Below are 14,260 nucleotides of genomic sequence, written 5' to 3' on the forward strand. Positions count from 1 at the left end.
CGAAAAATTCTGCCTTCCATTCTGCTTTTAGGAACTTCAAGTGAGTCTGCAGTCTGAGAACAAAGTGTGGGACAATGTGGTGCTATAAAGTCTTTAAGCTACGATAGAGCTTGGTCATTAAGAGCTTTGTGTGTGAGGAGAAAGATTTGAAACTCCATTTATGATTTTACAGGGAGCCAAAGAAGAAAAGCTAATATGGGAGAAACATCATCTCTTTTGCAAGTTCCTCTCAGGACCCTTGATGCAGCATTTTGAATCAACTGGAGTTTTTCTTTTGCAGGGATTTATTGAGAAATAAGGATTTGCAATAGTCCAGAGTAGACGTTACAAATGCATGGTCTAGTTTTTCAGCAGCATTCACTAAGAGGATGTCCCTAATTTGGACAGTAACACACAAGTGCAAGAAGGCTGTCCTAAAGACCGGCCTTCTGTGTGAATTAAAGGATGTATCCAGGTTAACAATAACTCCAAGGTTCCTCACAGTAGTAGTGGAGACGAAGACAATGCCATCTAGAATAACTGTATGGTTAGACAGTGTATTCAGGGCCAAATACAATCATTTTGTCTAAATTTATAAGAAGAAAATTACAGGTTATCTAGGTTTTCATGTCCTCAAGACACGCTTAAAGTTTGACGAAATGATTTCATCTAACTTTATAGGTGCATGTAGCTGGGTGTCATCTGTATAGCAGTTGAAACTTGTGCAGTGTTTGCTATATCTGTTGCCTCAGGGAAACATGTATAATGTAGAATCACAGATGGCATGAACAAATTGGAATCTATCAGATAGGTGTGACTTAAACAAGCCTAGTGCAGCACCTTCAATCAACCAGGACTTCAATGTCTAACAGGACAAGAACAGAGAGAAGTCGATTTTCTGAGGCAGTGAGCACATTTTTGGTGACTTCCATCAGTACGGATTCTGTGCTATGATGTCTCAAAATCTCAACTGAAATTCTTCAAACCAACTATTTCTGTGCAGATGTTCACGTAATTGTATTTTGCAGCAGCCTTTTCAAGGATTTCAAAAATGAAGTGGAGGATGGGTATAGGTCTGTAGTTGGCTAAAACATCTGGATGTACAGTCGACTTTTTGAATAAAGCATTAGTTACTGCAACCTCAAAAGGCTGGGATATGTAGTCAATAATAATAAAGATAGATTCATCTGATTTAATATTGAGTTGTTAAATGTAAAACATCCTTGAGCAGTCTAGTTGGGATTGAATGTAAAAGATGTGTTCAAGGTTTAGATAAAGCAGATTTGAAAAAATGGTTCAGAGACATCAACAGGAGAGAAGTATTCTAAATATAAATCAAGTCGTACTGAAGTTTCTCAAGCTGCTGTACTCAATGTTACATCTGTGACAGCTGTGGGAAGGATGTGATGGTTATTTTGGTTTTTTTGTGTCAAATACTTTTTAATTTTATTTGCTCAGGCAGTCCTCATTACAGAGAGCTAAAGAAATACAAGGCTCAACAGAGTTGTGATTCTTTGTCAACCTGGCTACAGTACTAAAAACAAACTTGTGATTGTTTTTCTCTGTTAATGATGAGTCATTTGGAGGTTTTGCCTTTACAGTGTGCTTTTTTTATGTTTGTGAGCATATTTCAGGTTAGATGAATAAAGGTTTCACCAGTGATCTTTGAAAGCAGTGTGTAAAACAACAACAACAACAACAACAAACGAACTACCCTAACTTGTTGCTTCATTTGTGCTGCTCAACAGAAGTTCCAGTTGGATCGGGTTCACCTGCAGGAGGTTAAACGTTCCAGTTATGAGCACACTAAGAAATGTGCTGACCAGCTTCTCCTGCTGGGCCAGGTAAGCACTACACCATCTTGTTGTCTTGTTTTATGCACATTTTGGAGTATCGTATTATTTAAGTAATGGCATTTTTTTTTTTTTTTTTTTTAAGTTCCCAGTTTGTGCACCCACAAACGTGTACAGTCATTTTTGACTTTTTAAAAAAAATGTTATCATGTACAATGGGTACATGAAAACGCCTTTTCAGAAAAAGTTGTGATATAGCAAACCTTTAACTCACCTGAATGATCAGCTGGTTACGCTTCTTTTGTTGTCTTGGTATCCCTACAACATGAAAAATTACCAGCATCAGCTGACATAAAAGAATGACTGCAATTATTCTAATTGAAAACATTCCTGAACATTCAAAATTTTGCTTCCAATTTGCTTGGCAGTTAGACTGAAACAGGCCTAGTATGTCTGCAAGGGAGATACATACACAAATTGCTTTCATATGTGGAAGATTCTTGCTCAAATGTTTCCGTTTTCATGTAAATTAAGTGAGTTAAGAATCCATTACATACATGCTTTGTAGTTGGTGTCAATGACTGATTTTGTAACTTCTAGCTGTTACATCATTTGAGGATTAAAGAAAAGCACTTTTTGCTATTTGCCTTATTTTTTTTCTTATTTTTTTTTCACCTTTCAAACTTTATGCTATGCCTCCCTCATACACAAATAAACACCTTTGCTCTCCTTAGCTGTGCATACATGCATGTTGTCACAGTAAATGGATCACATTGGTGCTGAGGGCGATATGTGCTTCTTCTGTTCTCTCCGGCATCTCATCCTGCAGGGACTGGCTTCACCTCTCAATGTCAGCACTCTCCCTCTAATCACAGGCTGCAATCAGCAAACTGTGTGCTGGAGGTGCAGTCATCCAGCAGGCAGACAGACAGAAGCCAGCCTGTGCTGACCCCAGCATGAGCCCGAGCTTTCATCCACACCAGATGAAAAGCATGATAATAACATAATTTCCCCCTGCAATTTTGTTGTCTTGTTCAGCTTACACACAGCAGTTACCTGGCAGAGCTGTTAATGCATTGTTTTTCCTCCGCTACCTCGGTCATTACATTCTCATCCCTTTGTTGTTGCTCTCAGACGGACAGGGCAGTGCAGTTACTGCTGGAGACGAGCGCAGACAACTCCAGCTACTACTGTGATTCACTCAAGGCCTGCCTGGTGACCACCATCACCTCATCAGGCCCCTCACAGTCTACAATCAAACTCGTGGCCACCAACATGATCGCTAATGGCAAGCTCGCAGGTACTGTTACTGAATGTCAGATACCACTTAGCAGTTGACAACAAGCAGCAGTATCTGCAGATAATTAAATATGATGCAGTGCAGTATCACTATCCTGGAGTTTAACCGATGATAATTTGTATGTTTCCTTTTTACATCATTATTTGGAATGAAAATAGGCAGATTTGTATTGGAATCAAACCAAATATTTCACATCACATCAGTGTGACTGCTGACAGCAGTGTATTAGGAAGTCATCCTGCTGTCATCTGGACAGAGTTAGCCACCTTGTGTAATGACAGGCCATAATTTCTCCGTCTCAGACATTTATAACCTGTCCACTTTTGCCGTTGTCAGAGGGAGTACAGCTGCTGTGTTTGATTGACAAGGCAGCGGATGCTTGCCGCTACTTGCAGACCTACGGGGAGTGGAATCGGGCAGCATGGCTGGCAAAGGTAACTCAATATAACGGGATCCATCAAAAGCAAGCACCAGATACTGTGTAATGTTTGGATAGCTTGTGAATTGTGGGTGTGTGAGTTTTAAGATTCTAGACGATTGTTAAAATGAAAGAGCATGGATGAATTACACTTGTGACATTTATGCAGTGATTTTTAATGTACTGATTTTATGATTTTCCGCGTGACTTCTGACTCTTTCCCAAAATTAAGTCCAAGTTGAAGGATCGGCATGTTGACACAGTTTAGGACAGGGATCTCCAACTCCGGTCCTCAGGAGCAACTGTCCTGCAGGTTTCAGATTTTTCCGTACTGCAACACCTGACTCAACACCTGACTCAAATTAACTCACTGTGTAGAACTTGACAACAAGCTGTTGGAGATCCATTAATTTGAGTCATGTGTGTTGCAGTACGGAAACGTCTAAAACTTGCAGGACAGTAGCTCACTGGGACTGGAGTTGGAGATCCCTGGTTTAGGGGTTTGAGCGGTCGGACCAGATGGTGCTTTACATGCTTACGTAATGGGAATTCCATAGAGCGTTACAAGCATTGCAGAAGCACTGATAGCGTTGTACCTCTGCACAATACAACAAATTCAACAGGGATAGTGTCCAAATTTAAATCAGGATCAGTTTTTGATTTCTGTTTTTAAAATTTTGGAACTTCTTGATTGCACCTTGTACAGATAAATGCAAGTTTCCCACAAAGAAAGCAGTTTGTGACTCATGTTTTGTTGGTTGTGCTTCTAGGTACGTCTGAACCCAGCAGAAAGCTCAGATGTGCTGAAGCGTTGGGCAGAACATCTGTGCTCCCCACAGGTCAACCAGAAATCCAAAGCTATCCTGGTGCTGCTTTCTTTGGGCTGCTTTTACAAAGTAGGAGAGATGCTCCACAGGTAAGAACCAGCTGAGAAATAGTGCCGTTATAACTACTGTGTATATTGATAGTGAAACATGAAAACAACAAAGTTGTTAAATTAATTAGTTTCATATTAGCTATGTTGCAGTATAACTGTATTAACGGTTACCATTTACATCCAACATATGAACATCATACAGTACAGGTGTTATTATTACAGACTCTGCCACCGCCTCCTTGCTCTTGTATTTTGAGAGTAATTTATTTGCCCAACAAGTAACAAAATACACCATAAACAAACAAATTTAGCTGATACCATCATTTCTTTATTCAAACTCTCTATCTCTATCTTGATAATATTATCAAAAATTCTTTGGTCATGATAATTGAATTTCCCTTCTGGGATAAATAAAGTATTTTTCATTCTTTCATTTCATTTCATTCATAATTGCGTTGTGAAAATATTTTGACATTGTGACAGGCTCATACACACAAGGATACATCCAAAAATCCAGTCACAAAAAAATACTCTCAAACTAGGGTTGGTCCGAATAGCAATTTTGATCTGGCACTGGGGGGTTTGCACTCGGGCTCCAACGAGCTGTAGTGAGCGTGACGCGACGCACAGCCCACAAAGACCAGTTTGACCAGACCTGCTCCGTTTCAGCGACGGCGGGGATATTCGGAGATCAAGTTTGATATCCCAATTCCAACACAGCGAACGAATAGTCAGCTATTTGGGTCCAGCCCTATCTCAAACTGAAATTCACTTTTTCGAGTTTCTTTGTATAAGATGTGTTCACCCTGTGACCGACTTAAACACTTGAGCTTTCCTCTTCTTTTCTGTTTTAAGTGCATTGAAAGGACACATCACAGTATATGATATTGGCTGGCCCTGTATCTTTTACCTCAGCATCGATCTGGTGTTGGTCCACCGGTGCTCCCACTTGACAGCTCGCGCTTTGAGATGCCTCTGGCAGCAAAAAGCTCTCACAGGGAATTAGAGAAGCATCAGGACGACACAGCTGATGTATGCTTTAGGATCAGAGATGTTGAGGCAGGTATGATGCTGGTTACTGACAACGGCTCTCGCCTCCTCCTGCCTCTGTCTTTCTTTTCCTCTTTCTATCTCCTGGGCAGTATGAGACACTTTGATCGGGCCGCCCTCTTCATTGAAGCCTGTCTGAAGTATGGGGTGATGGAGGCCAACGACTCTTCCAATATCCTTTTTTGAGATCCCATTATTGTACTCTCTGAGGGCCATTTATGACTGGAGTTACATCCGCTGCTGACTCTGTCCATCTGAGTTACAGACTCACACCTTATATGAGGGTGCTTTTTCATGGGGAAGGTCAATTTAGATGCTTCACAGAGCACGTCGAGCTACATTTCACATGTTCCCAGTAGCCAATATCACACCATGGTCACAGAGCTCAGTAACAGAACTTCTACCATTTATACTTAGAGCACATGCTCTGTCTCACCTTACCATAGATGAATAGAGCAAAAAGCAGATACTGACTGAAATATCTGTTGGTCCACCTGTGTTGTCTGTCCACTATCTGTCTCAAATTCTGTTTTTATTCCTGCCTCAGCTGTTAATATATTTACTGACTGATTAGTCCTGCCAAACAGCTCTCTTTTTTTAGCTACATTCACTTGTAGAAAATGTGTTTTATGCTATCCAATAATTTTTATCTTATGCATTACATCTTGTGTAACTTCATATTTGGTAACAAACAACAGAAGAAGAAAAAGAAGAAAAAAAAAGAGACTCTCAGACCACCGTAAAACAATATTTCATCTAGAAATATGTAATTGTTGTGTATACACTGAGACGTCTCCTGTGGCTTGTTTAATGGTCAGCCACAAAGTGAGTTATGATTTATGTGGACCAGACCCGAGCAGGCTCTCTCGGAGGGGAGGATTTTGTTAGGGGAGTTGCAGAAATATCAAACAGCATTCCAGTAAAAAATACCTACTTTAAAGCCATTGGTAGAATTTATGAACTACCGCTTTCCTTTAATTCTGTCTTTGTTGCACAATTGTCTGAAAATATTAGCCTCACAGAATTATTAATAAACCAACATAAAGAGCTCTTTTTTTCCCCAAAATCCAGCCTAAGCACATCTCCTATTACTAGTGTGTGTGACTAAATAAAATTTGAGTAAAGCAATAAAAAAAAAGTCACACTACAGACAACTGTTATTAACCTCCCAGAGAAATTTGAATGATTAAAAGTAGTCACCAATTATGTAAAATTAGGGTTTAAAATGGTGAAAAAATAAGCAATAATCTTGGCTCTAAAATGCTGGAGGCTTTTACACCAAATGAACGAGTTTGTTTTGGCTAAAATGTGTGAAATCCCAAACACGCACTGAGGATATGGAATTTTCATCATTAAAGCTACCTACTAAAATATACTAAAATAAGGCAACTAACTCTCATTGTTGCACGAGATATTAGCGGGTATATATGGATGTAGGTTGGGGAGGGAGACAGTCGGATTGTCTGCATGCAACAGTAGTGGATTATGCATGAATCCTAGTTGTCTCCCATGAAAGTTTATGAAACTAGCTGGTGTAAAATGGTCACCATAGAGGCCGGTGTTGGTGGAGAGTCTTAGCTCTCCATTAGTGCGATTCTTCACAAATTTGATCCAAACTTGATCCACCTCTGCCTTATTCTTAAGAACATGTAAATAAGGAGACTGAGCTGTTCTGTACACTCTGGCATCCAGGAAAGATGCATTTGCATGGCTAGGTAGTAAATTGTTGGCAGTAGTAAGTGTAATAACTTGCAGTCAGGCAAGAGAACCACTGAGGCTAACGTGTTTTAGATTTTATACCATTATAGTGTTTGGGGTAGTAGTCATATTAAGTACGCTTCCAGTGCACCATCAAGCCATGATTCACCACACAAGAAAATTCTGAACACAATTATGATAAATAACAGTAAAACGATCCAACGCCACATTTCTGTGCTACATAGTTCATATTGTTTTCACAAATAATCTTCTGACATGTGTAACGTACATCTGCACACCAGACAGAGTGTAAAAAGCTGATTACACTCAGTCATCTCTGTTGAAACCAGCACAGCAGCCCTCCAACTTCTCAATGCAATTTATAATTAGAGGTGATCATTCAATGTTAGACTGTAGAGATTGTACTTTGTATTTTGTCAAATATTGTGATCTATCTAGAAGTGTTGTGTACATTTGCATTAAAATCTCTTAGTGGAGGATTGTTTGTTTAGGAATACAATCATGCAATCCTATTTATAGGAGCTTTGAGTCATTCACTACTGACAGTTGAAAAGTGTGAAGTTTATCGACTGATATTAGAATATTAGCATGATGTCGATTTCAGTGTTTATGTAGTTTAAAAAAAACTTTCTCAACATGCTGGATGATATGGTTTCTATCTATATAATTATACAGTAATGAATAGGGATACAGTTTGTTATTTATTTGTTTAAAAAAACTCCCCATTAATGTGTTTCCCAACTTATCGTGAAGATACCGCTTGACTCCTCTTCATCGATTCAATGCTGGTTGTCCCTTTTTAAAGTGATTACATGCTCTCGGATGTAATCATGTCATCTCATGTATAATAGCTCTTAGTCACGCTTGATTCCGCACCACAATCTGCTCTGCTACATGTGAAAAAAAGAAGTGGAGTTGGAGTCACTGTTCTGGACAATCAATGTGATGACATCATATCTAAATTCCCCCAAACAGCATTTTTTTTCAGCATAACATCCTGTTTAGAGAAAAAAAAACCATAGATGCTGATACCATAATATCTGTGATAGGCAAATATAATAAGCTATTCAATATATTGGTCAGGCCCTAGTGAACTGAAATTAAAAAAGAATTTTGGGGGGTGACAAATTGCTGTGTTTGCTGAGTTTTTATGTCCCCATTAAAACGTTACGAGTTCTCCTTGACTCACACTCGCACATAAACTCATTGAGGCTGCGTTCTTGGAATACGCGCGGCTGCTGCGCTCGTTGGGCCTGCGGGAGGGCGCCGCTCTGTGGGCGTCGCGGGCTGGCAGCGCCGGCGAGCAGCTGATGGAGGAGCTGTTCCAAGGAGAGGGAGGCGTGACCGAAGTCATTCCCGGCGAAGAGGAGGTGGAACCGGACCAGAAGAGCACAGAGTGACCTCGAAGATGGCGGGTTTGTGAAGAGAACGGATGACCTGCTCTCCGGTCCAAGGTCAGCCATTCAGCTTCACTAACTTAACCGCTATAAATGAACTGTGTCAACGTCCAGGAGAATCACGATCATCATCTCCACATCAAGAGAAAAGAGGAGAGAACTCTGTGTGAAGTTGTCGGTGTGTCACTGGAGATGGCTTGTGTTTGTGACTATAATGAGGTTGGCATTTCTTAATGACCAGTGTGTGTTTGTGCTCATGTGTATGCATGTAACAGCCCTAAATGAAACTTTTTTCTTCATTCCCCCCAACAAGTGAAGTAATACACATTGCTGTTATCACCTCAATTTCAATCTTTTTCTTTGGTTGCTTAATGAATTTAAATCCTTAGACAGTTTTCGTTAAGCCTTATTTCTTGTGCCTGTATTCATACTTCCAGTACCATTGTGGCTCCACAGATTTAATTTGCCTTTTTTGTTGCTTAGATGAAATGTTGCAGAATGTTTCATTGTCAAAATGCATTGTCATTATAGCAGACCCCCGTGACTACTCCATGACTGAATTCCAAATGTGTTTGTTTTGCACTTATGATTTAACCAAAAAGGCTCCAAAATTGGAACAACTTGTGTGACCATTTGTGTAACTGCGACATAACGCTGATTTCAGCTGGGCATTTCATCCACAGCAGGTGGTGCTTCATAAGCGATTGACCAAAGCCTGCTACTGCACAAGCCTCCGCCGCTGTAATTGTTGGATGGCAGTAAAATTATATAGCGAGGCCGCCCTGCACTTAATAGGCACTTAATAGTCTATTATCTCCCAACACACCGAGGGGATAGGAGTCTGACCGCTGCCACCTGAGTGATAACATTTAATTAGCTTATGTAGGGAGTTACGTCCAGTCAAACAGATAGCCGTTGTTCATTAATCCATTCCATTAATCCAAATGGAATTTTTAATTTTCTATTTTTATGAAGACTTGAGAGGATTCTTTGCTATCTGTATGCTTTGATGTTTGTGTGAAAAAAAAAAAAAGTTGTTCTCTAAGTGTGTGTGTTGCAAGAAGAGCTGTCTAAATGTGTTGTAACTCATTTTAATCAGACCTCCGACAGATCATTCACACACAAATAATCTGTGCTGCTGCCACTGTTGCTCATCACAATCAAAACCTGAAACGACTCAGACTTGCTGCCGCCTCTCCTTCACCCTGCTTTTCGCCTCGTTTTTATGCATCTTTGGCATCGAAATCATCCATGTGACAATGAAAAGAAAAACTTTAGTGATTGTGTGTTTAATTGCCTTGCAGAGTGTGTAGTTGTCCTGAAACGAGACAGTAACTCCATCTGTGGGACCTTTTCGTGTGTTATTGTGTTTCATAAACACATCAATGCTGTTTCTCTTCTGCGTTAACCACTGGTCTGTCACTATGGCAACCCAGACCTATCTTAGAGGGACTACTTGTTGTTCCTGTAGATCCATTTCACGTAACCCCACTATCATACTGTAGGATCTCATAGAGAGCCAGCATGGAGTCGCACAACCCAGCAGATGATCAGCTGTAGTCCACCTGATGCTGTGTATCCTCCTTCACTCATGTCAGTATTGTGGAAGCAACATGTTCTGAACTGCCTCTTTATGATCAGGCGCTAGTTTGACTAACACTTGCTGCTTTTCTTTATACTTACATGCATTTGCAAAATATTACTGTGCAAAAATCCAAACATGTAGTTGAGAGACATGTCTTCAGCAGTATGTTTTGTAAGAAGAATTAAAAAAAAATAAATCCTTGTAATGGTGTTAAAGTTGAGCTTTTTTTTTTCCATTGTTCTTTGTTTACACAGTGATTATAATGCTTTGAGTGATATAAATATTGCAAGAGAAGGAAGATATATGTATATATAGATGGCAATAAAATCAATATTAATGTCATGTTTTCTGTGTATTGTTTCCAGTCTGGAGGTTTTGACACAAGAGGGCGCTCTTGTTCCTCAATAGGAGGTAAAGTCACTTAAGCTCTTTGCTGTGTAATGACAGGCACTTTGCGAAAGATCTGTTATAGTGAGTGTTCATTTTAATTATCCTCTTTTAATTTCAACCCAGGTAGATTGAATTTGTATGTTCTTCCATTTATCAAACTGTCCCAAAAAGTGAATTAGGTGCTGCATGAGCCACTTCCGCAATTAATTACTTCTTTTCTTGCCCAGAAGAAGGGCCAACAGCTGGCTTCAGCTCACTGCCCAGGTCCGACCGTTTTCACTCTTTTCTTCGCCTCAGAGTTATTCATTGACGTGTATTCTGTTTCTTCTCTCTCCCTCCTGCACAATGCAAGGAGAAGAAAAACAGTCTGAAACAGAAGGCCACACAAATGACTCTGTTGTGTTCCTTTAATGGCTTAATGAATAACTGCCGGAGAGCCGATCCAGCCGTTACAGCCAAGTAATCAGTATGCAGGGCCTCACTGCAGGTTTGCTATTCTGTCCCCTGCCTACACATAGGCTACCACCCAGCTAGCCAAAATGGCTCTGATAAACTCACTTCCCTTTTCCACCTTACATGTTCTTTATTCCCTCTCTTTCAGGCCTTTTCTTGCAAAGCAAACTGGCAGACACGGTGCCAGCTCGTGTTCCTGCTGCACCCCACCTCCACTAATTTCCTGGAAGACTTGCTTCCATCTGCTGCTTGGCTTTCACCTCTTGAGTGCCCCATCCTGAAGCAACATTCAAAGCAGTGTCAGATTAAGCGTGTTGGGATGCAGAGCTGTAAGGAGCATTCACTCAACAGATGAAAATCTATGGTCTTCTCTGTTTCACTCACATGCAGTGAGAATTAACCCCAAATTAATCATGCACGGTAGTCTTGCTGATATTCTCAATCATCTGTATAAGTAGCCGCTGAATTAGTCCTCTATGCGCTGCAAGCGGAGGCAGAGGCACTCCTGCACATTCTATGTGCTGTAGACAGTGAAGTACAGCAGGTCATTCAGTTCCCATGAGCGTGTTCTCCTCTGCTGCTGACAGATAGCTTTATCCAGGATGGGCAGGTTCAAGCCTGCTCATGCAACTAACTGAAAACCCGCTGGCTCTTCCTCTTCATTTTTGTGAGATGTTTTGCAATTTGGCTTTCCCCCATCCTCGACATTTTGGAGCATTCGTTAGGCAGCTCACACCCCAGGTAGTGGAGTAATTTGGAGCTGAGCGCCGGCTGCATTTATGAAGGTAATTAATTGTCTAAGGTATGTTTATTTCTGTTTCACTTGTGTCCTTTTAACCTGTGTTGAAAGTAGAATACTGTTAACTCGACACGCTTTGCGTTGACTTGCATCCTTAATCCTTTTTCGCGTCGCTGTAATTGTTGCTCACTTTTCTCACCTTTCTCCAAACACTTTCATAATCCCAAGAAACCTGAGCTGTACATGTAAAGGTCACATCCGTTTCTCTCACTCTCACCCCTACATCACCTCTCCTCGCCCACATCTGGGGGTATCGCCTGGTGTGGAAAGAACCCACAGGCCTGATCTCATCTGATATCCACAGCCAGTCGCTCCTTTAGGATTGGTCAGCCATGATCTCCCTCCCTCCTTTCAGCCTCTGCTATTGGTTGAGCTCCCTGTTCGCCCTGATGTTTGGGGACTCCGATTGGCTGCCGAGCATGCCCGGGGCTCCAGGTGATGTTTATGTTGAAAGTATTTAGTCCCCCAGCTTTATCTGATTCCATTTAGATGAATGTCACAGTGTTCAGCAGACCATGGCCTCACCTCACCACAACACCACACTGCTCCCATTTAAGAAAGGCATGAGTGAAGGAGAGTAAAACAGGGCTGAGGGGCTGGGCAGGGGCGGCATAGGGGAACAACAGGATCTCTGGAACATTACCATGCGATGACAAACTCTTATCGAGGCCCGGTAATGACTTGCGGACAGGGTAATCTTTTAAAAAAGCTCCTGCTATCTCTAAAACAGTTCTTTTGTGGCTTCCACGTGTGCACGTTGCGGTCAGGACTGAAAAAGAGGAATCAATGAGCACATTGTATCAGGAGCGTGGAGCCGCTTCTTCCAATTACTGCAGTGTGGTCTGCACCTCCTGCAGATACTTGTGATTCTGCACGACTAATCCTCAGAGAATGATAAAGATTTTTGCGTGTGTGTGCGAGAGAGAGAGGCAGATGATTTTGACTCAGACAGTGGGATGTGCAGGCATCTTTTGACTGACACGCCTATTGTACTGGCAGAAATTTCCAGACTTGTAATGGGATGTTCATCTAGTGATATTAATGCCACATATAATAGGAAATCCGCACTGCTATGTCAACAAGCCAAACAGACACAGTTGAAAGATCTCTTCCTCGGCTATTGTTGACAAAGCTTAAACCACATCCAGACATAGTCTCTCTGTGACTGCATCTGTGTGTGTTTTCATGTGTAAATAACAAATAGACACACAGAGAGATCCAGTTAAGGGCTGTGAAGTGAATTACTAGCTTCTGAACAATGAGGTGGGGAGAGATGAAGAAAAAAGAGGCTTAAAGCAACCATTAACTAAACAGTAGAGGGGAAAAAGTAAAGCCAGGCCTATTATATGAGTCAATCTGAGTCACTTCAGACAGACGTCAGGAAATATGTTGCTGCACCATTTCCAAGTTTATTTATTTGTTATTTGAGACCCATAACTAAGTTCTGTAAAAATATTTGGAGAATTTTTTGTATTTTCACTGTCAAAAAAATATCTTACCTTGAAAGTCATTTTAAGGGTTCAGTATCACCAGAAATATAATTCCTACAGTCATGAAATTTTGTGAGGACACAGACAAAAATGTTTGCAACTGATTCAAATAATTGAATGGCTCCAGCAGAGGCCCAATTTTAAAACAATCTCCCTTTGAAAATGCAAACAAGGGTGGTGTTAGGGCATCAGAAAGTTCCTATAAGTATATATGTGCGTGGATGTATCCATATTTCCTTCTGGAAATACAGTCTTTGGTCAACATTTCATCAACCTTTGAGGCCTCTAACGTTAGTAAAATTTGACGTGTGGCCAGTATGGCAAAGACAAGCTTCCATTTTTTTTTTTTTTTTTTTTTTTTGCTATTTTGACATGTCAAAGTGGTGATTATATGCACAAAATTACACATTTCTTTTAGTTGTCTTTATGTTAAAGTTAACAACATAAACTGATGACAGTTTAATGCCCATTACAGTAAGTCTCATGTTTAAACTCATCAAGACAAATGACAGGATATCAATGCTGTGACAAAAGCAACAAAGGAAAACGATGCAAAACGGTCATGACTCTCCAATGGATTTATATTTCATTTATTTGCTCATTGGTCATTTCAATGTGTCTGTTGGTTTGATTGTAAAGTTTGTGTCTTCCCCTCCTCGTGGTAGTTGGATTTGGGATAGATGACAGTAATACTATTGGCAACAACAGATGTCATCAGATGGGACCCACTTGAATGATAGTTGGTTCCCAGATAAGATATTTTTTGAATGTGAAAATACAAAAATTCTGATAACACAGTTTTGGATCCCAAATGACAAATAACCAAACTTTGAACAACATCAAAAACAGTGGAGCAACACAAGTATCTGAAATGATACAGACTGACCCATATTCAGTCACATAGGACTCAGGGAGCTGTAGAAATCTATGGTATGCCTTTGGTTGACCCCAAAATGTGTGTGTGTGTGTTTATATGTTTTTTTCTGTGTTCCAATGAAAGGCCATGAGGT

At 40.6% G+C, this 14,260-nt stretch overlaps 1 protein-coding gene across 1 annotated transcript in view; it reads left to right on the plus strand.

The window, feature by feature from the left end:
• The window catches only part of wdr11 (WD repeat domain 11), an 81,568-nt gene extending 71,108 nt beyond the window's left edge, over nucleotides 1–10,460 (plus strand). The window contains exons 24-29 of the mRNA XM_008297902.1: nucleotides 1,728–1,823; nucleotides 2,907–3,072; nucleotides 3,409–3,506; nucleotides 4,261–4,406; nucleotides 5,510–5,589; nucleotides 8,334–10,460. Coding sequence (XP_008296124.1) covers nucleotides 1,728–1,823; nucleotides 2,907–3,072; nucleotides 3,409–3,506; nucleotides 4,261–4,406; nucleotides 5,510–5,589; nucleotides 8,334–8,536 — 789 coding nt within the window. The 3' untranslated portion in view covers nucleotides 8,537–10,460. The remainder of the gene's footprint in view (nucleotides 1–1,727; nucleotides 1,824–2,906; nucleotides 3,073–3,408; nucleotides 3,507–4,260; nucleotides 4,407–5,509; nucleotides 5,590–8,333) is intronic.
• The last annotated feature ends 3,800 nt before the right edge of the window (nucleotides 10,461–14,260 follow it).

Source organism: Stegastes partitus, unplaced genomic scaffold (genome assembly GCF_000690725.1).
Source record: "Stegastes partitus isolate 25-593 unplaced genomic scaffold, Stegastes_partitus-1.0.2 Scaffold1, whole genome shotgun sequence".
Classification (NCBI taxonomy): domain Eukaryota; kingdom Metazoa; phylum Chordata; class Actinopteri; family Pomacentridae; genus Stegastes; species Stegastes partitus.